Source organism: Crocodylus porosus, unplaced genomic scaffold (assembly GCF_001723895.1).
Source record: "Crocodylus porosus isolate Cpor-Errol unplaced genomic scaffold, CroPor_comp1, whole genome shotgun sequence".
Lineage (NCBI taxonomy): Eukaryota > Metazoa > Chordata > Crocodylia > Crocodylidae > Crocodylus > Crocodylus porosus.
This window is the reverse complement of record NW_017728942.1, coordinates 5,329,795-5,353,708: the sequence shown is the minus strand read 5'-3', so window position 1 is coordinate 5,353,708 and position 23,914 is coordinate 5,329,795. Positions and strand designations below refer to the sequence as shown.

Genomic DNA, 23,914 nt, shown 5'->3' with positions numbered 1-23,914 from the left:
CGATCTGGTGCCTGGCAGACTCAGGAGGCACCAGTCATCCATGCCTTATAGACCAAAGTAGGACTATATATGTAGCATAAGCTTTCTTGAGCTGAAGCTTACTTCAGATATTCTTGTATCATGTCCATCTTCCTAATATTTTCTGCCAGGGAAGAATTTGGGAACTCCTGGCCAGGAAAACCTTCTCTCTGATCAGCACAGACTAGGTACAAGTGGCAGACTCAGTCTACCAAAGTACTTCTTTTGTCCAGGTGTATCTCCCTGTCTAGGGACAGATGTTACACATAAACCAGTTTAGTGATCAGAAACTGGTTTAAACCTGTAACAGTACAAAAGTTCAGTGCACATAAACCAGTTTCAAAATGGCCGAAACTGGTTTAAGATAAACCTGGTTGAACGTACTATCAGACTTAACTGATTCGGATCAAACTGGTTTATGGAACTTCTATCCCAGATCCCTTCCTGGTTTAAGTTAAATCAGAGTCCTCCAGCATCCCAGGAGGCTCTGCAGCCTTGGGCTGTGCTGTGCTGTCTGCTCCAGAGAGCAGGGCTGGTTCTGTCCCTCTGCTCTGTAGCCCAAGCAGAGGCAGGGGCATGACCAGACACCAGCTCAGCATGGTCCCCTGAGGCAAAGAGGCCAGGGAGGCAGTTTATTCCCCCCTCTCTTCCCTACTCCCCCCAGGGGGCCCTAGCTGGGGTCTGCCTAGCCAGCATGTAGCAGCCCCTGTCAGGCATTCCCCGTACCTTGCTGCTCCAGCAGTGGTGGAGGGACATGGCCAGCCCCATCTGCAGCCTCAAGCAAATGGGAATGGAGCGGGTTTTAATTCCCTGCCCCTCTGCTGTCTCATCAGCACGGAGCTAGCCAGGGCAAAGCCAGCTGAGCATGCACTGCTGCTGGGCAGTGAGCAGGGCATACCCGTCTTGGCAGCCCAGGGGCACAGGTTATAACACTAGGGGTAAGGGGGTGAGCCCACACCACTGCAGGGGCTGGGGCTGTCCTGGGTGCTGCTCTCCAGTAGGCAGAAGGGGCTGCCAGGAAGGAGCTTTTCTTCATGGGACTTTGCTCCTGGGCTGCCCCAAGCAAAACCAGCCCCGGTGGCTGGGAAGGCACAGTGGGATCACCCACTGGCTGGGAGTGAGGCTGGGCCATGCTGAGCCATGAGCAGGGGGGACAAACATGAACACCTTGTGCTGCTGCTACATATCCCCAGAGAACACCCATGCCACGTGCATGGCAGGTTACCCCAGGTGGGGAGGGAAGGCTGGGGACAGCAGTTGTGCTGGGCCCCACAGCCTTACCTTTGGGTCTGGGGGCCTCAGGGAGCTACAGCCACAGCACTCCTGCAGTTGGGAGCCTGGCCAGCAGCCAGAGCGTGGCTCTGACTGGCCAGGCTCCCGTTTTGGGTGGTGTACATTGCTGCCACATGCGCCACCCCACTTTTTTTAGTGTGGGTTTTTTTTACCCCAGGATCTCCTGGACTCAATTCCCGCCCCACCCCCCAGGTACTGCAAGGTAGCACTGTGGGGAACGCCAGCATGTGCAGTGTGTGGCACTACAGACAGATCCGTGGTGCCACGTACCGCACATTTGCGCTTGTCTGGACACAGCCAGAGATTCCATACTGCTTAAAACGTTTTGACTTGTTGTGGTCTTTCTGAGTTGTCTGCAACACAATTGCTATGTTATTTTTCTGGTTTCACTTATTAGGTGACTACAAGAGATAGCATTTCCCAAGGGGTACCCTGTGTCTAAAAAGGTTTCAGAACCCCTGGTTAAAGGAGCAGTGCTGTCAAGGTTTTGCTGTGTTAGTAATGAATGGGAAGCCTAAGACTGGAGTGAGATAGACCATCTGGATCAGAAACGAGAGTGCCGCCAACAAAGTCACACAGAGAATTTTTCTTCCGCTTTGTGCTACAAGTCAGAATCTTTATCAACAATATCAAAGAGGTATTTTTTGCTATGTCCATAATGGAACCATCTTTTCTAGAACGGGATGGACTTTTTAAGAAAAAAATTGCCCCTCTACAACATTATACCTTGATGAAAAGGAGGAAAGAAACCTAATTTTTTTAGAACAATATATTGGAATTTTCATTTGACTTTTTACTAGTTTTGTTCCAAACATTATCTAATTTTCTTAATAATGCTGAGAATCCAGTAGATTATATTGAGCGGAAGCAGATGCTGAGAAGTTATGAGACTTCCAAATTCACAAAGGAAGGCAGGACTAGGATAGAAGTGGAGAGTGTGGCTAGGAACAGAAATTATACATAAACCAGTATAAGTGATTGGAAACCAGTTCAAATCTGTAACACAATAGAAGTTCAGTCTACGTAAACCACTTTCAAAATGGTCAAAACTGGTTTAAGATGAACCTGGATAGATGTAGGATCAGACTTAAATGATTTAGGTTAAATCAGTTTATTAAACTTCTGTCCCAGATCCCCTCCAGATTCAAGTCAACTCCCAGCCCCGCAGCACCCCAGGACGCTTTGCACCTCCCCTGCAAACTCCCCCTTGCAGGGTGGGCAAGCTGTCCTTGGCCCAAGCAGTTTGCTCCAGCCAAGCAGGAAGGTGTGCTTTTAGTGCCCCCCTAGTTTCTGGTCTGCGCCACTGGAGGTGTGTGGGTGCATTTCTGGAATCAAAAGTGAGTGTCTGTTCACTTGCTTACTGGTTCAAGCTGTGAAAATCGAATCACTTTAGCCTTGGGCCTTTTGACTATCTCTGTTTAGCCTGTGGGGCTCCCTGGCTTATATTCATACCAAACTTTGCTTATAGTATATAATTTACTTCAGTTTGCAGTACTTCTCTGCCTCTAGTTACCCATGGATTAGAAAAAAGAAAGGAACCATCACTTCTTTTTTTAAACCACATGAGAATTTCAGGATTCATATTACTGTGAAAAAAACATATGTTTTTTTTTAACATCAAGATAGAAGATTCGCTGCCAAGTCTTATGGAACATCAAGCATAGACAATTTTATCCCACCTAGACATAAGGGGAAAACTACAGAGCCATGTCTGCACTAGTACTTCATTGCTGAAAGTTTTTGTTTGGTGGTGCAGGCTGGATATGCCATTTTTATTTGCACAGCTATGGGGATGAGATCTAGCAAATGTTTCCCATGCCTAACTTCTGCAGTCCCTGGATTCTTTTAAAATAAGGAAAAGAATGGGGGTAAGGAGAACCCACCAAAGCATCTTCCACCTATGAGTCTTCAGGTTTCCATTCACAGACAATATAAAACAGACAAATCAATTACAGTACTGTAGTATATATCTCCATCTGAGATTTGTCTTATATTTGGGCATCAAAAACCTATTGCTATCCAGTTTCTAGCACTGAGCATATTTATTTAGGGATTTGCTACAAACATTCACAAATTAAGGATTTAGATATGAACATAATCTGGAAATATGAGCCTTTAGGTTTTGCATTTTTCTCTAGAAGGCCACTTTCCTATAGATATAAAGGTCCAAATTCTGCTCCCTGGTACAAACATTAACTACATCAGCCCAAGATGGGGTTACGGTAACATCTGTGGAGTTGGTCAGGTAAAATAAAGGAAAAATAGGTCACTAGTTTTTGGAAACTGCTGTGCCTGTAAGGGCACACATCTATATTTTAGATTACATTATCCTCTCACTGGGTTAATAGTCTATTTATTTCTACATAATACAAGAGGCCTTATTTTCCATTCCATTTTAAAATGTGCTGTACTTTCTATGATGCCAATTGCATCTTAAGTGCTTGCTCCCTAGCCTGGAGAAGCAGGATTTGATGAGCTTTGGTATTTTGCTGATGGACATTTATCTGCACACCCATTATCAAAATGATTCTTGAGACAGCTGGTGCCAGAGTAGCTATTCACAGATAATGATCTTTCCAGTAGGATTTTAAATGCACAACAGTGGTAACTCCCAAGCAGCCTTCATGTAATATGGATTTATTAAACATAATACTTAGAGTACAGCAAACCTGGGGTTAAAGTGTATAAACTGACACACGGGGTCAATTTGGGAATAGCAGACTCCCAGTTAACACATTCATGCTAACATCACTTCAGAACTACTTGTTCCTCTTTTTGGTATTCTTGAAAGGGACTGATGCTTTATAGAGACAATGACAAAATACCCTTGGCCAGACTGAGCAATTAAGTCACCAGTTCCTGAATGCCTATTAGTGCAGGGTTAGGGGACAGCATGCAGCTGCACAGCACCAGACGCAGCTCAGGGAATCACTGTGACTCTGGGGTTGGTTCAGGTAACTGTATTATTTCAACTAAGCCATTTACTGACTAGTACAAACATGTCACAGCCTTCTGGATAGTCTCTGCAGATGGAGCTCTGGTTTAATTTTCTTTTCACCTACAAATAATGTAAGTGTCCCATAAATAGGCCCTGCACATCCAGTGTCAACCTCAAACTGGATCATAATTGGGTTTTGTAGGTGGAAGTATTAATTATTTTGAATGGCTTTGAGTCCACAAAGCTACAACATTCAGTTATGTTTACAGCACAACTTTACCAAACACATGGTCCTGTACTATTCACTAGAAAAAAAATCAGCAAGACAAAGCTGTAAAAAAAAAAAAAAATCAAACTAGTTCAGCTTTCATAATCTCAAAAATGAATGTCTTAACCAAATAAATGACATGGGAGAAATTGAACTTAATGAGCGAAGGTTTTGTACCAGGGTAATTATGCCAATGTAACTACAGAGATACAATTCTACTAGTATAACCAGGCTGGCAAATTTCCTCACGTAGACATGAGGAATCTCATGTAGGTGTTCAGAATCGAAGCCAATGTAAATTACTATTGCTCTACAGAATTGAGTGCAGCAAGGAAATGACAGTATGTGAGAATCTGAATAATTTAATTTGCTCCTATTTATGCCACTATTACAATCACTCTACAGCACAGGTAGCAAAATATAAGACTTAGAGAATAATCTACTGGTAAACTGATTATATGACAACCCTGGAAAAGAAGGGAAAATACGTACTGACATTTCCTACCATATAAAATCAGTATCATGGCATTTTACTTATGTACTGCTATTTTCAATACACTTGTAGAAAATAAAATGGAGGCCAAAAATTGCCCATATACAGCCATGTCCAATTTGCAGTGCGGCAGGTGGTTTTTTGACACCAGGAGATTCCGGTGTCAAAAAAACCTGTGCCAGAAGAAAGTGGTGCAGCGCATTTGTGCTGCCCAAAACTGGAGCTTGTGTTAGCCAGGCTCTGCACACCCAGATCATCACTGTGCCAGCCTCAGGAGGCCTCCAGGACCCCAGGTAAAACTGATGGGGCCAGCCCAACCTCCCCTACCCCACCTGGAGCACCTTGCTGCACACCGGAGTGTGCATGCAGGGACATTCTCTGGGGACAACTAGCAGTGGCACAAATATGTGCCACTGCTAGTTGTCCCTGGGGACATGCACATTCCTGCTTATGGGGACATGCCCTATAAGTTTTGTAGATATCTAGGAGATGCACATTAGCTTAGCTACAATGACTTTTTTATATAAATATTACTAATGATTCACTATAGTGTTCTCTTTCTAGCATATTTTTAATGCTAAAAAAGAGAGCCGGATTGTAATCATGATAAAGTCCAAGCCACATTGTAGCCAGACAGAGTTTTAGGGTTTGCCTACATAATCAATTGATTTTGCACTGAACTTGCGCACATTAACTGTTGTGGAAAACATATTCCATAGCAGTTGTATCCACAGAGATTTCCTGCTTCAGTCCACACTTTTGTGCCCATACAGTTTTGCCTTTTGTGTGCACACAGCACTCTGGCATATACCCCTGTCACGGCGTGGGGTCCTAGGAGCGGCCGTGATCTCTCCTAACGCACCCTACCGTGCCAAGTTTGCAATAAAGCACCCTCGTTCTCGCCCACCACGTCTTTGATGTTACGTATTTTTTATAATGGAGGCTGCCTTTTGTCCCCTTGGACATGGAGCTCTGGTTTATCCTGACCCCCGGTTCTTTATGGACTAACTTGGTGCACCCCAGCCTTATGGGCTATGCGTGGCTCCAACCCCCCCGTACCACGCCCCAAGCCTCGCAGATGTACTGGACATTGTCTGATCGGTTTCCTTTCCGTGCCCTCAGTGGTGCCCCCGGGCTTGTCACGCAGCCGGCGCCCCTCACTGGCACCTCTCACAATTGGGGCTCAGGTGGCCATAGCCGTGCCTGGCCCCAAATTCCCTCCTTGGGTCAACAGTTCCTGTGGGACTGAGGCAGCCTCATCCTTACCTGGCCCCCAGTCCTCTGCGCCCCTTCTCAGGGCTGGGGTCAGTGCCCCCTGAACGTTGTGTCCTCTCTGGGCTTCTTGCCTGTGCGCCCCTCCCTGGGGCTCCGCCCACACTAGGGCCTTTCTCCACGCTTGGGGCTCAGGTGGCCATAGCCGTGCCTGGCCCCCCCAATGCACTGTGCCCCTCCTCAGGGCTGGGGCAGTGCACCCCTAAATGCGGTGCCCTCACTGGCACCAGGGTCCCCACCACTGTGGAGCCCCTCTGAGGCCTCCTCCAACCCCTAATAGCCTCACCTGGTCCTCCGGTTTTATAAAACTACAAAACAGATAACGCAAGCCCCTGGGCTACAACGTAAATTCCAAGCCATCTGGCTAACCATCATTCAACTCCCTACCAGGGCTTCCTCCACCCGGTATCCTTGACCAGAAGCTGCTCAGGCCATCAGGCTTCCCTGCTCCGCTTACTCCAGCAGAGCTCCTTCTTCCTTGGCTGCGTGAGGGGAACTGCCTCCCTGGCCTCAGCCTGGATTACATTTATATAGGTCAGGCCCTGCCCCCTTTTGGTCAGCTGACCAAACTGTGGTTGCCCCGGCAACGGGCACCTGTATCTCTTCATAGGAGCAGGGCACCAAAGTGCCCCTGCGATGACCCCCAGTGATTTTCTCTGATACTCGGCTTTGCAAGGTGTGAGGCATTTTTCAGATCTTCACTCAGTGCAATGTCATTCCTGAGTACAGGAAACAACATCGGCTGTCAGAGAAAGAGTGTAGTGTGGGTGTGGGATGAAGAGCAGTGGCAGCCAGGGCCTTCTAGAGCCCAGAATAGCATGTGGATATGACAACACCCCAAAAGATTCAGAAGTTTCTGGTCAATCAGGTGCCTGTATATAAATGCTCGGAGCCTGGGAAACAAGCAGGAAGTCCTTGCACAGTCATGGCACTATGACCCGACTGGAATAACAGAGAGTTGGTGGGAGCTCGCATGACTGGAGCCCTGTCATGGATGGGTATAAACTGTCCAGGAAGAACAGGCAGGGAGAAGAGGAGGAGGAGTTGCACAGTATTTAGAAAAGCCATACGATTTGTCAGAGCTCTGGTATGAAACTGGACATAGGCCTGTTGAGGATCTCTGGGTTAGGGTTAGAGAGAAGGGGAACAAGGGTGATGTTGTGGTGGGGTCTACTATAAACCACCAGACCAGGAGGAAGTGGTAGATGAGGCTTTCTTTAAACAGGTATGAAAAGTTTCCTGATTACAGGACCTGGTTCTCATGGGGGACTTCAATCACCCCAACATCTGCTGGGAGGGCAATACAGCAGGGCACAGTTGATCCAGAAAGTTTTTGGAGAGTGCTAGGGACACTTCTTCGTGCGAATGCTCAAGCAGCCAACTAGGAGCCATGCTCTTTTAGACCTGCTGCTCACAAACAGGGAAGAATTGGTGGGGAATGTAGTAGTGGATGGCAACATGGGCAGCAGTGACCACGAGATGACTGAGTTCAGGTTCTCGAGGAAAGGAAGGAAGGAAAACAGCAGAGTAAGGACCCTGGACTTCAGAGAAGCAGACTTCGATTCGGGGAACTCATGGGCAGGATCCCCTGGGAGGCCAGTCTGCAGGGGAGAGGAGTTCAGGAGAGCTAGCAATATTTTAAAGAAGCCTTACTGAGAGTGCAGGAACAAACCATCCTGATGTGCAGGAAGACCAGCAAGTATGGCAGAAGACCAGCTTGGCTTACCAAGGAACTCAAAACACAGAAAGGAAGCTTATAAGAAGTGGAAACTTGGACAAACAACTAGGCAGGAGTATAAGAGCGCTAACTGGGTGTGCAGGGGTAAAATCAGGAAAGCCAAAGTGCAGTTAGAGTTGCGGCGAGCACGGGATGTGAACGGTGACTAGAAGGGTTTCTACAAGTATGGTGAAAGCAAGAAGAGGATCAGGGAAAGTGTGTAGATCACCTGTTGGGTGTAAGTAAATAACTTGTTGGGACTGTTGTCACAGAGGGACGTGGTGCTTTGTGTAAGTATGAGCTTTCTGCACGGACATCTTTCTGTGTGACATCCAAACCACTGAGGTTTCTGTGGGTTCAGGAATAATGAAATATTAGGGATTTGTGATCATGGTATCTTATGAAATATTCCTTGTAATGTGTTATGGTAGAATAATAGAAACTGTATTTTGTATAATGGATTGATAACAACATGAGGGGAAACGTACCCCGTTAAATGCTTCAGTAGCCATAACACAGAGCAGCAAACAAGAATGGACATTGATAGACTTGAGAGGGTCCAGAGGAGGGCCGCTTATATGGTTAGAGGCTCACAGGACAAGGTCTGAGGAAAGACTGAGGGACCTGGACCTCTTCAGCCTCTGCAAGAGAAGGCTGAGAGCTGATCTTGTAGCCACCTACAAATTCATTAGGGAGGTGCAGAAAGGGATCAGAGATACTCTGTTCACCAGGGCGCCTCTTGGGGTAACAAGGAACAATGGTCACGAACTGAGAGAGAGCAGATTTAGGCTAGATATCAGGAAACACTTCACAGTAAGGGTGGCCAAAATTTGGAATGGGCTTCCAAAGGAGGTGGCGCTGTCCCCTACCTTGGGGATCTTTAAGAGAAGGCTGGATAGGCATCTGGTTGGGGTCGTCTGACTCCAGCACTCTTTCCTGCCTAGGCAGGGGGTTGGACTTGATGATCTGTTGAGGTCTCTTCTGACCCTAGCATCTATGAATCTATGGACTTAACTTCAATAGTGCCTTTTTCTGTATTAAAAAAAGGGACAAGGCATATTCAGTTTACCAGGCCTTGTTTGAATCCAAGATGAGACAGGCAGCTTTGAGAGTGGGTGCAGCTCCTGCTGGGGCTAGTGACAATGGGCTCTTACTATTTTTCATTTGCTTTGCAGTGAAGTGCATCATGCAGCTGCCATGTTAAGTTTGGTTTGTGTGGCTGCCAGAAAGACAGTCCTTATGTCTTGCCAAAATGGTTGCGTGCATAGGGTGCCCAGAAAAAAATAAATCCCAGCTGTATTTACAGCATCTCCTGGTGTTTATTCACCACAAAGTTAAATTTACCGTTGAGGTTTTCTCCAAACGACTGGCAGCTGGATGTCCATGTGGGTGTCCTCAGGGTCTGGGTCAGGTTATTGTATAGGGAAGAGATCCTGGCTTTCAAAGGAGGTCTTCTCTGCATCCTCAGACTCTGGGTTGATCTCAGTCTCATTTGCCTTCCACAAACCTGGGCATCCTTGGGAAAAATCTTTCCAGGTCCTTATGTACATGAGAAGTGGCAGAGACACACATTCTGGTCCACGACTTTCTGACAAGCTTTTTAGTTCTTTCCTTTGTTTCTCCCCTGTACAGCATTCCTGAAATGACTCCTCTTGGCTATCTGCTTTGTGGTGACTTTTGTTGACCTATTTCAGTGGTTCTTTGAAATCACAGTTCAACACCTTCGTCTCTCCCCAGAAGACAAGAAAGTCCAGGATATCTGCACAGCTCCAGGTGGAGAATCATGTAGTGCTGTTAGAACAGAAATGCAGGAGTGCTGGTATTTTAATGGGCACTGGACCAGGCATCTATGAACTGCTGTGTTCTGATTAGCTACAAATTTATAGGCCTAAAGGAAAAACCGTGTCATATTGCAACTAATTTTGTAGTTGATGCCAGTTTTAAACAAACCGTAGGTGGAGATGTGAAAAGACACGTACTCATTTCTAAGATGCTTGGATTTGAGCTTAGATCGCCGCCTTTGAACTCTCTCTCTCTCCCCTTGATTTATTATGTATTTTGTAAAAGATGTAAAAGTCCCATATGCAACTGCCTGTATTTAGGGTTAAACTTTGGCTAGCAGGAATTTACTGGCAAAGACAAAAAAAAAGACAATCATCTCTGGGGTCTATAGAAAAAATCCCAACCACAATTTGGAGGGGAAGAAAGGTTCTGTTCTAACAACTTACTTGAACCTGGAAAACAACCAAGCAAGGGGGCTTTGGAAAGAAAACTCAGTGCCGATCTGACAGCCGAATTCAAGAATCCTTGCTCAGCAATAAAGAGAAAAAGTCTGGATTAAAGTGGGAAAGATTAAGAAATCAATAGTTCCCGTCTCAGAGAAAATGGGGATTACTGGACAAGTATCATATCTTGGCCTTTTTGTCGGTGTAACCACTTCTTACTCAGCGATCGATTGCCTCACTGATCGTATTTTTAATCCAGTTTGCTGTTCACATTTAAGAGGAAGAACAGACGGACCAAAGTTAGAAAAGGCTCAGGATAACAATACTCTCTTCTTTAAGCAGTATAGGCCACTGGTGCCACAGGGTTTGTGGATGCCTCACTCAGATCTTTATAATACCCCAAGAAGAAAAGATCTTGGTGAAAAAACTTAGCTTCTGCGATGATTTTCAGATTTGTTTTACCAATTCCCTTAATAGCAGGTAAGACATTTTCTTTTACGCTTCAAGCATAATTTATTAAGATGATATGAGGGAGGTATGGAGAATGGGCAAAACCTATTTCTGGTGTAATCCCACAGAGCTCAATGATGTTAGATTAGGAATGAAGTGGAGCATATATCTTCAGTCACAGATCAAGATAAAAAAAAATTATAAAAGGTTTATTTTAGGGACCTCTATCTGGTTATAGTTTGTCTGAAAGACAGTAGAGAGAAACATGGTTGTGGTGCATTGGAGGAACATAGCATTTCAGACAGCAAATAGGTGAGGAAGACCAGTTTACAAATCACAATTAGATGGTGGCACAATTAGACAGGAGATGCATTACTTTTGCCTGAACCTGGTATTCAGTGTATATAGTGCCAAGTATATCTTTCTCCAGAAACCTTGGAAGATGCTCTTTGTATTCCCAAATATCTTTCCTAGGGTGAGTACTTTTAGAGAAAACTAATGTGAACTTCTGTATAAAGAAGAGCCTTCCAATGTATCACAGTCTCTGTTTGAGGGGCATTTCTTAAAATCCAAGCTGGCTCAGGTAATAGGTTTGCTTGGCAGGTTTTTCGGTGTGTCCTCCTAAAGAGAGTCCTACTTATAAAATATATGTTGTTAAAACTGCAATATACTATTTATAACCTTAATGTATTCAGCTGAGACCTTGTTGCTTTCATACAGCCACTCTTTGATAGGTATTAACTATGTAAAACTATCCTGACAAAACAGGACCAAAGTATTTTAGTTCCTTATTCTATTATCCTAGCCATTTTCACAAGCGTGATACAAACCTGATGTCCTGAATTCATATTTTCTTGTTATGGTAGATTGATTTCTTACTATTAAAATAAAAAAACCCAAATGTTTTACTTAAGATACTCTTAGTAATACTCTCTGCTCTCAAATGCTGTGTTTAGGAAACAAAAGACAAATTTCTGTAGTAAATTTGCAAAGTAGGTCAGGTTTTTAGTGCTTTTTTTGTAAATTGAAAGTATTCATCTCGTGAAATGAATCCAACATGAATACTTCCAGTGGTTTTCCATTATTTTTTGAACATTTACTTGAAGGAGAGATTTTGGTCAGCAGCAATATGAAAGATAACTGGCCCCGTTCTGCACTGGCTTGCAAGTGTCCTACTGAGTTCAAGTGCAAATATTTTTAACCCTACATTACTCAATAGAATTATTCCCAAATGACCCTTTATCTCCTCCCCACAAAACTTCCTTTGTTAACTTATGGTTGAATTTATTTCAGATTAATTTTCCATCAATACTGTAGTTAAAAAGTCTTGGCAATCCCTAGTAAGGAGATGCTTGCATCAAACCACCCCATACTACCTTCCTGACTATACAAAGCACCTCATACTCACACTGCTATCCTGCATGCTGCCATAACACAAATTTACATGCACCCAGTCTGCATATTTGATTAGATGTTCAGCCGAAGAGGAAATACTGTAACTTTGATGAGGAAAACCTCATTTCAAAGATTATAAAGGCATTAATGCTCACCGGGACAACCTGCCAAAATGCAGTCATTTTGAAATTGTTTTATTTAATAAGTCCAGTGGACATTAGTTTGGACAGTACAGCACACTTCATCCCTTTCCAACACTTCATGCTTATTATAATACATCTTTGACTTCTAGTACCAGACCAAGTGCCTCACACTCACAGTCTCTGGTATCCAGGTTGTAGTTGTATTGGTCTAGAGGCAAAAGGAATGAGGACTTGTGGTAGAGGTGATATCTTTTATTAGACCAACTGGATTTTTACAAAAAACATTCTTTAATTGCAAGCTTTCGGGCACAAGCACCTTTCATCAGGCATTGGAGAAAAGATTGTAAAAGTTCTCCTGGGTAGAAAGGAAAGTTGGAATAGTCTGTTTAACTCGAAGTTGTTTGGTGACAAGCAGGCTGTAGTTATATTTCCTTCTGGTTACGGTGTTTCATATTTCACAGAGGGAATACGACTACATCCTGCTTGCTACCGAACAACTTTGAAGTAAACAGACTATTCCAACTTTTCTCTGAGCCGAATCTGCATATAAAATGAAGTGTTCCAAACAAGAGATTTTACTACCTTCAACTCCCCTATGAAATATGAACTTTCCTTTCTACCCAGGAGAACTTTTACAATCTTTTCTGCAATGCCTGATGAAGGGTGGTTATGCCCGAAAGCTTCCAATTAAATTTTTTTTTTTTGCAAAAATCCAGCTGGTCTAATAAAAGATATCACCACTACCATGAGTCCTGATTACTCTCAGTCTCTGGTGTATTTGCCCTCACAACACCCTTGCAAAGCAGGGAACACATGATTGTCACACTGAAGACCAATACAGTGCTCTGTTCAGAAGAGGGAATGAGAAACACTTGTTGAGCAAAACAGCTGAACTCCTTTGTGGATCCAATATTAACATGCAAATAGACATATGCTTCCTTCTTACTCCTCTTTGTCACAAGTAAAGCCACATTTGATCATTTCACAGCTATATTATTCAGACACAATGGACTGTCTGTGCCCTATCTCATCTTCCTACTGCTCATTCCACTGTTCCCTGAACCTGCACCTGGTACAATGAAAGGTAGGTAACCTCCCTCCAGTTCTAGACTATCAATATTATATTAATTTGCATGAGGTATACTATATTCTTCTAAGGAGCATGTGCCTGTTTAAGGAGCAGAACTATAGTTGGATATCACTGGTATTTTGTTATCCTGTTTATCAGTCCCATTCAACCCCAGACTAGGTGTGGTGGGGGTGCTGGGATCCGTCTGTATTCCTTAGGCTTGGACTTTTCATCTTGCCCACAATGCAGCTGGGAAAGGAAGGGAGCTGTTTTTTGCCCCCTTGCATTGCATCCATCAGATTTAGACTGTTAGCTCCAAACAAGGGACATACCTCATTAGATGTTTTATAGGACATTACATACTTTGTTTACTAGCACAGCAAAGCCAATCTTCTTTTATTTTTCAGGAAGCATCAGGCAGCTGCTTAGAGCAATAACTTACACGAGTTTCACTTTCCTTGTGCTCCAAGTGGCGTTTCAGATTGCCTTCTACTATCTGCTACCTAATGGTAAATTCAATTTTCTGCTGTAAACATTTACTCAGTAGTAAAGAGCTTGATAATTTCACTAGCCAAATGCCACATTAAAAATGAGGTTAGATTCCAGCAAGTTGGAAGGGACTTTGGTTGCTTATTCCAGTTTATCATTGCACTACTTTTCTACTTGGGGAGGAGGGGGGACGGGGGGGTGGGTGGGGGGAAGGACAATTGGGCATTGGGGATCTAAATGTCCCTCAAATCATAACTGAAGCTGATGTCTTAATTTACAATGTATTCAAACACATACTTCAGTCCTACTGAAATCTCAGAATTGCTTTGGAAACCTTTGAGCCACAGGCTTTGTGCAAAAAAATCTTTGGAAGCTTTTCAAACTCTTTAAATCAAAAATAGATCCCCTTGATTTTCTTACAGCATAAAATGATCCATCTTAATGACTCTTGTGTTGGGGCTTTATATTGTTTTCTTAAAGCCAATGTACGCTTCAATTGAGGGGGAAAAGGTCCTTCTTATTTTTGTTTGGCTTGCCATACAACTACTCATTTGTTTACAGATTTACTTTACAGAAGGATTCAGGTAGGAAGTCAGGAATACAACACAAGTCTACTGATGAGAATGTATTTTGGTATTTGAATCTATTTTTAAATGGTCCTTTCTGTTCCTTTCTGCTAGGCAGCAGATGGGAGGTCCTGCTCTGTCATTTTGGACTTCTGAGGTAGGTCACTGGCTGGATTCTCCTACTTTCACAATGAAGCAGAAAATGTAATGATTGATAAACTGGACACAGATTTGCTTATTTATATTTGTAAAGAAGTGTCTCATTGAGTTATCATTGCAAGCACCTGGTATTTTCTTTCAAAGAATTGTAATCCATCCAAAAGATACTTGAACACATCCAAAAGAAGAGAACAAACTCTTCAGGGTATGAACTATTTTTTTTACTTCATGTTTGTACAACATCTTTCACAAAGAAGCACTGATTGGGCCCTTAGGTGATATTGCATTAGAAACACAAATAAAACAAACACTAATTTACTGTATTGAGTGATCTAGTAAGCATGGCCAAATATATGTACATTTAGATATTGTCAGTTGGATTGTCCATAATAATGGAGATGCCTAGTTAGGGAAAGGACTTGGAAATGGGACTTCTTACCACTAGTATTAAAAATATTCCCTTTGTTTTTTTTTTTACTGAGGTCTCTGCTTTGCCAGACTTACCAATTTGCCCAGAAAGACCTATATCATTCTAAATCATTCAAAGTAATTTGAAAGAGAAATACCTACTTAATGGCCTTGAAACAGACGACTGGATGTAGTAAAGTGACAAAGTAAAATGTTCTAAGCCAATTCTTTACAGTGACCTTCTTGCTATATTATTTTATATCAGTAAATGGTTTTAAAAGAGTATCAACTGTTCTTTCCTTTATGCTGCAAACACAGAAATATGCTTAGTGGTTTGCTCATTCTGCTAGTAAACCAAAAACTATGACTTTTACTTACATGCTATTAGTAGATCAGAGGTGTGAATTTTGGACTTCTTATTCAGTGAGTCACAACTTTAAAGCCATTTGTGTGTGTGGGGGATGAGGAAGATGGGAGAGGAAGAAATTTTAAAACTCTGGCCAGTATCCAAGTATAATACTATTCACCATTGAGACAAAGCAAGTTGCAAGAGAAACACCAATAGCACTGGATTATTCCATCTTTATTACTGCACTGTGGCATTTCTGGGATGGTTGGAGGGAAAAAGCACTTTCAGCTTAATAATTAAAAGAGTTGTAAAAATAAAGCTGCCATTGTTAAGCACTAGACTCCTGTTTCACTCATGCTTTCCCCTCTGCAGGCTCAGCAGAGTTGATGCTGGAAATATCTTTCGCCTACTGGTACCTGATATTGGAATGTTTTTCTCCAGTATCGTGGCTACACGGCTTTATTCGAAACTGGGGAATGCTCAGAATTGCAAAATGCAGCTTTGTTCTGAAGATGAGGAACAGAATGAAGAAGAGGTATGTAAAGCAATAAGCCACTGGAAAACATTTGGATTGCGAGAAATGCATTGGCTGTGCACGTAAAAAGAATCAGCTCTGAGGGCAGGATTTGCTTTCTCCCTCTGACTAGCTGTCCAGTTTTAATGAGTTCAGAGGACCATATTTTTGTACTTTGTATTGTAAATTTTCCTGACTGCAAAATGCAGTGTTTAGAGAGTCAAATATTCTTTGGTTTATTTTTTCATAGGTCTTTGTTGCCTACTTCTCCACAGCAGAATATCCAGACCATAACACATTCTCTTTGTGGCTGAGAACATGCAATGAAAGAGTTTGGGAACCATTTGGCAATGGTTTAACTTTGATTTTCAGGCTGATGCTTGACTTTTGCTTAACCATTCATCTTTTCACAGGGTTATGAAACAGAAACAGAAGACAGTTACGAAGAGGAGTCTTCCTCTGAAGATAATTCAGGGAAAAAGGCAGGTTTTAAAAAGCCAGCTTTTGTTCAGAAAGCCATTGTCTTCCTTGCTGGCTTGAAAAGTATAATTGATGTCATGCTGAGACATGCTGGAAAGGTGGTAGCAACTCTTCTATTAGGTGTAGCAGGTAAGAGTGTTAAAGCAAGAGGCTGAAATAGCAAAAGTCATAGTCCACTAAAGAATAAAAAGACAAGCGGGTACCTGTGGTCCTCATTTTTCCCCTATTGTTCTTACTTGTTATTTGCAGTTGCCCAATTATTTGTTTGCGCTATGTCAGCATCCACTACAGCTGAAAAGCTGCCATCATCTGTGAGGCAGAATTTCCTTGTATGATTTATAGACGGACCTTGACACTGCTCTTCTGATTGTCCCACATCTTCTGGAGGATAGTTTCCCCAGTCCAACTTCTGCAGTGACTATGGAGTGGGGAACCTGTCTGCACAGAGCGAGTCCCTCCCTCTTCCCCCTACTTAAACCCCTGAGAGTCTCAGAAACTTTTTATTTAAGATAACTGAGGGGATCATCTATACTTGGGGGGATTTTCTTGCTAATCCACTATCGAACTAAGCAGCTGCAATAGCCAGATATGTGTATCTTGCTTGATGTGGAACAGGATTCTTGTGTTTTTTCCCCCTCTAGGAATAATTTTTCCTTCTGCAACTTCCGCCACCTATTTTTTCACTTTCTTGGGCTTGTGTTCTTGGTGGTCCTGTCACCTCCCCATTGCACTGGTCACCTTCAGCAGTTTGTGCGTGATGATGGCTATATTCAGTGCTGGCCACCTTACTGCCCTTTACCTATACCAGCTGCCATACTTTCAGGACCTCATTCCTCCTGATGACATTTATGCCAGGTAAAGACACCAGCTTCTATGCAGAAAAGGGCAGGGATAATGCTTAAAGCTGTTTTAAGACGTAATGAAAGATCCACTAATGATCCTCTGTAGGCCCATCGAGGCAGCATAAATACAAGCAACGTTTCAACACTTGCCAAAGGAATAAAGAAAGATCTATAGGGACCACTATTTTCTATTGCTTTGCTTTAAAACGCTAAGCTTATTGGAGGATCTCAAAGCACTTAACAAATACTATTTCAGCCTCAAGGTATTGGGCTGATCCTGCCCATGTTACAAGTGGAGGAGCTGAGGCTACGTAACTTGTTCAAGGTCATAAGGGAAGAGCATGCATAGTCAGCCAAAACAATAGCATAGCGTGTTCAGTAGGTTGTCCCATTTAGTATTAAAGCACTTGGTATTGCTTTTTAAATACTATTTTAGGCTTAATGTAACATTGAAAAAGACTCTTATTGTTACTGCTGTCTCTGTCTTCTATTTCTTCAGGCTCCTAGGAATGACTGCAATCATCAAAACAAATATCACAGAGTCTTGGAAACTGCAGCTTCATCCTGGATTAACTTGGCCTGTGTTCCTCAATCCTCTAGTCTTGCTTGTACTGTATTATGCACTGGTTGTGCTGCTACAGCAGTGGGCTTTAAATCCTATGGTAATATATAGCTAAAGTGTAGAGCTAAGACAAGCTACAAACAGTATCTGCTTAAATACAACCACATTTGAGAGAGAAATCAGGAAAAGCTGTTTCTTTGCTTCTACATAATTTCTTCATTTTCCCCTTGAAATGTATGGTCTGTAACAAAGGCACCAGATGGGATGGGTCTGTGGCTCATGGCCTGTGACATCTTCATGTGCTATTTCTTTGCATGCAGGAACATAGAGAAGAGGATGTCCACTTACCACCAGCAGAGCACAACAGTTTGGAGTTGGAGACAATGTCATGGGTGGCCAAGAATGAGGAGAACAAGGTAAAGGATATCTCCAGGAGGTTCTTGGTGTAAAGGGACAAACAGGTCAGATACAAAACCTGTATTCATGTTTGGTAAACAGGACCCACCATTTCAAAAGTGAATGCTGGAAGTGAGGCCTCCTAAACCCATAAATAAATACCTTAGTAAGAGATGTACCTTTGCTCTGAAACATTTGGAGAAAAAGGACTTCCCTTCCCTCGATGGTAACAGTTCAGCTTGAATTCTGACCCCCATATGTGCCTGTGCCACAGACCCCTTCCCCACAATAACTCCCCCTTCCTTAAGAAGATGCTCCTTTTTCAGTTTTTTCTAGTTATTTGGATTTTTTGTGTTTCCAGATCTTTTCCTGTCCTGCCTCAGTCTCTTAATAACTCTCAAATATTTATTGAAAAGTGACTTATTTCAAGCCATTTCCCCCCTTTTTTCTTGTCCTCCACACCCTAACAGCCCCTGGTTACTCTAAGATAATATTCATAAAACTAGAATCCCAGTAATCATGTCAGCTCACAGCTTTCATGGGTTGCTCCAAAGCAGCTCCATATCTACCACTCAACCAGCCCAGGCTAGAACAGTTTGCAGTGTCTGTGGAAAGATGAGGCTGGAACAGAAAAGTTCGTTGTGCTTCTTTTACTAGGTGAATTATTTTTCAAGTGGAAACGGACAGGACACGGCCTGTTTATATTGTGAACAGGACACAGGCTGTGAGATCCCTGCCCACAAGCACGAAGGACTTACCCCTCCACTATCAGGTACTATACATCCTAATATGATGTTTGTGTAACTAAGAGTGTCTCAGACCGAAGTGAAAGAGGTCTTGAAAAGGTGGCAGCATTAGTAGGAATAGGAAAATACTCCTTTCAAATTGCATCTTTCATACTTACAGTTTATACATTTTCCTCTGCAGTACAATGAACTGTACAGATGGAGGAAAAGCCTGATCTTTCTCTGGCTGATAATCTCTGCCATCTCAGGAAAAAAAACTATTTTTTTTTGTTAATGATATGGCAAGTTCAGCCAGTGAGTGGATGATGCCAGGGCAACTTGTGCATTAGATAGTACCTCCAGGAGTGCAGTAAATAAAGAATACTTCTTATGAAATGCATCCTAATGTTTACCCTTGCATATGCATTGAAAAAACATATTCCAGTAAAGGAGATTAGATTTAGACAGATAAATCAAAACTTTGCCAGCATTCATTTAACACCGATTGTGAAGAGGGTTTATTTATGGCGTGATGCCCAGGGAGTCCAGGCACCTGCTTCTAGGACTCAGAATATTTTGCACAGTCCCTTATGTGCCATTGCAAGCATGTACCCAGCAAACTTATAAGGGCTACTGAATATAATCAATTATCAATGAAATATCACAGATACATGGTAAAGACCCTTCACTGATGCTCACTTATGCCTGTACACTGTATGTTTCTTGCAGAGGATCATGATAGCCCTGAAACTACAGACAGTGATGGGAATAGGACTAGCACTTTGGCTGTGCTGGGGCAATTCATTTTGAATCAAAGCTATACCAGTGCACTGATTGCCATGATGGTAAGGTATAGAACTGAGAGAATATACCCTGTACATTCCACTAATTTTCTGCTTTGTGCTACAGTTACTAGGGAATTTGGTATGAAGTGTTTGATGTGGGAAGAAATATATCTTCTTGAAGCTCAAACCCATGTAAGAAACAAAGATGCTACTGCTTTCCTGTGGGGCAAATCTTAATATTCTACAGATCAGTGAAAGTTCTGCATATGGTGAATGCAGGATGGGCAACACATTCAGAAATGGGCAACAAGATAGTTGCAGAGCAGAATTTTTGTAAGGAGCGTTACAGTAGTGGATGGATCCTGATCTGGTACATAGGACTTCAGACCAAGGCCATGTTTAGAACACGTTCTAAGAATGTCCTCCAGTTGCTTTGACTTGACTAGAGTTTTATGCTGAAAAGCATATTTATTAAACAGTCCTATGAGCATTAGTACACTGCTAGAATGCTTTGGGCCACACTTGCAGCAAACTTAAACATGCTTTCAGTTTTGTGCCCAGTTTTTGCATGGCAATGGGCATTTATCTTTTCTAGGTATAGAGAACCTGTATCTGTGTGTATATTGAGCTATTGGCTGCCCAGCTATGCAATACAAGGAAGCAAAATATAAGTATCTTCACTTCAGAAGTTGCAGTCAGCTGTGAATGCAACTGCTGGGTGGAAAACTACAGTCTGAAGTCTTTACTTTTCCACTCTACTTAAGTTTAGTTTCATTAAGGTTTGGACAGCAGCATTTCTTCCCATAAATTGTCTGTCTGTTTGAAGGTTTGGAGTATCACCCATCTCAGCTGGCTGACTTTTGTTCTCCTTATCTGGGCTTGTATCATTTGGATGGCTCGTGACCGTCGACTTTATGCCATGTATAGCTCTCCATTCCTTGTCACCTATGGGAATATCCTGCTGGTCCTCAGTTTCTTTGTAGGATTAAATATTTCTCAGGAAGAAGTCTTTCCTGGAATTTCAACCTCTGTGCTCATTGACTTTGACTTAAAACCATACTCACTGCCATGTTTGCACCTTGCTGCTAAGGTAAGGACTCAGTGCTTCTCATTTAATTGCAAGGCTAGGTAATACACAGGGCTTCAAAAAACGAGTCAAGATGATCTATGCTGTAAATTGCACCTCCATTTTGGGAAACATTTTTAAAGACACTGGTCAAAAACCACATGAGACAAAGAAAGGGCAGAGAGAGTTGCCAGGGGTTTACTCAATTAAACAGCTTTGAGGAAGTGGTTATGGGAGAAGAGGCTTGACACAGTGGTTTACTTTGCTTGGACTTCAGTACCACATGTATTCATATCCATTTCAAAACTGCAAAATTTGAATACAGATTTCTATCTGGACTTAACCACACTTTCAGGGTGTTTGAGTTTGAGGTTTGCTTCAGTTCATTGTACAGATGGAGGCCAGCTCAGATCTGAGGCCAAAGTTTGGGGAGACCCCAGACTTATCTCTAATTATTAAACTTGCTGAGGATGGTTCAGTACTGAATTGGTTAAATTTGGCTTGGTTAGAGAGGCCCTGGAGTTTTGGGCAAATGGTTAGGATCAAGTACTGGTAAGGAAGACAAAAGGAGGCAGAATAGCTATGAATTGATATGTCTTCCATAACAAGATTAATTTACTGCATATGAGGAATTGTAGAGAGGGTAAACCAGAGGTTAGAAAGAATGAGCATTTGGTGATGGTTTTGCCCCTTCTTCAAGATAAATTCACTGTTTAGCAAAAAATAGAACAATAGTGTTCAAATTAAACACTGGGTTTGTGAATTCTGATCCTCCACTTGTGTTCTAGTAGTGCCTGGGATATCAGTGTGTTAAAAGTTGTATCAATATACACCATAGCTCTGCCTCCAAAAAACTTTCAACCAAAACTCACATCTTCTGTAACAGTCATTTAAACATATATTAAATCCAGGCATTGGGCCAGCCTTCCTTTTTACATTCTGCTTTGACTTTTTGCCTTAGACTTAGAGACCTTGATTCCTAGCGATTAGCAAAATGAGCAAGGTAGAGAGAGGAATTATTTGCATTCCTTTGTGGTTTCTTTCCATGAAAAAAAAATAAGGCACAAGTATGGTTTCCTTGCAGATCTCATATGCATTCACGTTCTGGCTATTGCTAAAGCAGCATATAATCGAAAGACGTTCGAAGGAGAAGCAAGACCCTCTCAAAGAAGTGGCAGTGAATGAGACGGGTAAGCAAATGTAATATTTACTCACAGATCACCCTGACACAACACTCACTCATGGCTCTATAGCTCTCCATCACCAAGGTATTTAAGTGTCACCTTTACTAAAAAGGATTTCTTTGTATATTAAGATTTCTTGTTAAATAACTGGGGGTCAGCTTTTCATAAAGCTTATTCATGCTAAGGTGTGTGCAGGTTTAAAGCTAATTTGCACAGACAGCTAACCAGTTTGCTCTTGCAGTTGTGATAACTGCATGTGGAAATTAGCTACATTATTTGTACACTGAGCAGCCATTTATTTGCAGCCTGATAAGCATTTCAAATCTTTCCTGACAACTTTAATTTTTTCACAAGTTTCACACAGGAAAGCATGGGCAACAGGTGAGTTTGGAGAGGAGTGTGTACCAATGCACTCAGTAGACCTGGGGAAATAAAGAGCTTCTGCTAGAGCTTCTCATCGTGCCATTGTATCGCTGTCTATTTTAGAGCTAGATAGGCGTAGAAAGGATTACATTAATCACCCCATCCCTAAAGGTATTGTTTCTAAAGACAAAAACATGCCTTTGCGTCTTCAAAAATGTTTCCTCTCCCCCTATCTTGACCACAGGCAGCTAACCTCTACCGAAGACTTAGGGGTAGGTGGCAGTAGGGCAAGGAGGGCCACCCATTCAATAAAAAAGTAAGTTACCTTATGTCGAAAAGTACTGGACATTTTATGGGACTTCACCATTCCTTCAACATCCATATTATCAGCCAAAGCTTTGTGATTTGCTTTAACACAGGATGTTAAACATACTAGGCAAGACATTTTATTATAATAAAGCTACTACAATGATACAGTAACCAAATAACTACTTGCATCACCCCTGATAGATTTCAATTCCTCTTATTACAGAAGGAAATAAGCCAAATAATTTTCTGCTAGAACTCTTTGGCTCTCTGCTTAAGGGAATTCTGGTTAAATACTGGATCTACTTCTGCACTGCCATGTTTTTCGTTGTGAGCTTCAGTGGCAAAGTTGTTGTGTACAAAATTCTCTACGTTCTGCTCTTCTTGCTCTGCGTGACTTTGTATCAGGTAATGGGTTATTGGACGCAATGTTAAAGGGGAAATTAAAAGAAAGCAATAGTCTGCCACAGATTAATCAAGTTCCCAGTTTGCTCCTGGGAAGTTTGCTCCCAGGTTTGCTCCTTTGGGTTTTCATTCCGTGTTAGCATTTGACTATCTCAGTATGACTGCTGGACCATGTTTTGGCCTTCCTGAACTGTCTGGCATGGCTAAAATTCAATTCCAGTTGAAGAGAAAGTCTCAAGAGAAACAGGTCCTAATTTTGTTGGGAAGCCACAGATACCCTCAACACCAAGTCAGATATCTTAAGAACTCTAAGAATTTACTCACACATACATCCCAGTTTCCTTCACTCATCAAGAGAAGCCCTTGAGTCTGGGGCTTTGGGTAGCACAGGGTTTTTGACCCCGGTTCAGTCAGTAGAAAGTTTTAGACAGCATTACAGACTGAACTGTATCTAACCTGAGATGCATTTGGTTTCAGATTCACTATGAGTGGTGGAGACGAATCCTGAAGGGCTTCTGGCTCGCTGTTGTCTCCTATTCCATGGTAGTGCTCATTGTCGTCTATGTCTTCCAGTTTCAATCCACTTCTGGCTTTCTTCTCCTGACCTTGGCAGTGTCAGAAGAGAGGTAAGGACTCTATTATGTTTTTAAATGATCCTCCTGGAAATCTTGCAGAATAAGACTTCCTTTTTTCCTCAACAAGAAGCCCCAGCCCTAGTCACCTCCTTCCCTCAGGCAAATTAAACTCTAGACAAAGCCACAGATAAATGCCCAGGCCCAAGGGTTTCTTCTTCAGCCAGCCCTCTGCCTCATGTATCTGGGCCAGCTTCCTAGGTCTGTGCCGAGTAATCCATCAGCAGCTACCACTCCTTTCAAAGCTTTGCTGCCAGGAGGGAGAAAGGACTTTTAAACCAGGCCCACTTTTCTAGCATGCCCTGTAGTGGCAGGCCAGAGTGGTGCAGGACCAGAGGCCTATCTGTAAAGGGTCTGTACATATATTACACTATCACCAATTAAAGTATCATTAATTCCCAC

The 23,914-nt window shown here is 42.6% G+C and overlaps 1 protein-coding gene across 4 annotated transcripts in view; it reads left to right on the top strand.

Annotated features, from left to right (window-relative positions):
* The first annotated feature begins 13,020 nt into the window (after window positions 1-13,020).
* LOC109318797 (piezo-type mechanosensitive ion channel component 2-like) overlaps window positions 13,021-23,914 on the top strand; it is a 55,118-nt gene continuing 44,224 nt past the window's right edge. For 2 of the 4 annotated variants that reach the window (XM_019548192.1, XM_019548191.1), the window contains exons 1-14: window positions 13,021-13,296; window positions 13,689-13,790; window positions 14,451-14,493; window positions 15,625-15,787; window positions 16,180-16,375; window positions 16,888-17,101; window positions 17,588-17,750; window positions 17,971-18,066; window positions 18,704-18,818; window positions 19,501-19,748; window positions 20,383-20,646; window positions 21,707-21,812; window positions 22,702-22,883; window positions 23,358-23,506. In XM_019548192.1, the coding sequence (XP_019403737.1) occupies window positions 13,290-13,296; window positions 13,689-13,790; window positions 14,451-14,493; window positions 15,625-15,787; window positions 16,180-16,375; window positions 16,888-17,101; window positions 17,588-17,750; window positions 17,971-18,066; window positions 18,704-18,818; window positions 19,501-19,748; window positions 20,383-20,646; window positions 21,707-21,812; window positions 22,702-22,883; window positions 23,358-23,506 (2,048 nt within the window). In that variant the 5' untranslated portion in view covers window positions 13,021-13,289. The remainder of the gene's footprint in view (window positions 13,297-13,688; window positions 13,791-14,450; window positions 14,494-15,624; window positions 15,788-16,179; window positions 16,376-16,887; window positions 17,102-17,587; window positions 17,751-17,970; window positions 18,067-18,703; window positions 18,819-19,500; window positions 19,749-20,382; window positions 20,647-21,706; window positions 21,813-22,701; window positions 22,884-23,357; window positions 23,507-23,914) is intronic. The other 2 variants (XM_019548194.1, XM_019548195.1) reach the window with 2 other exon arrangements.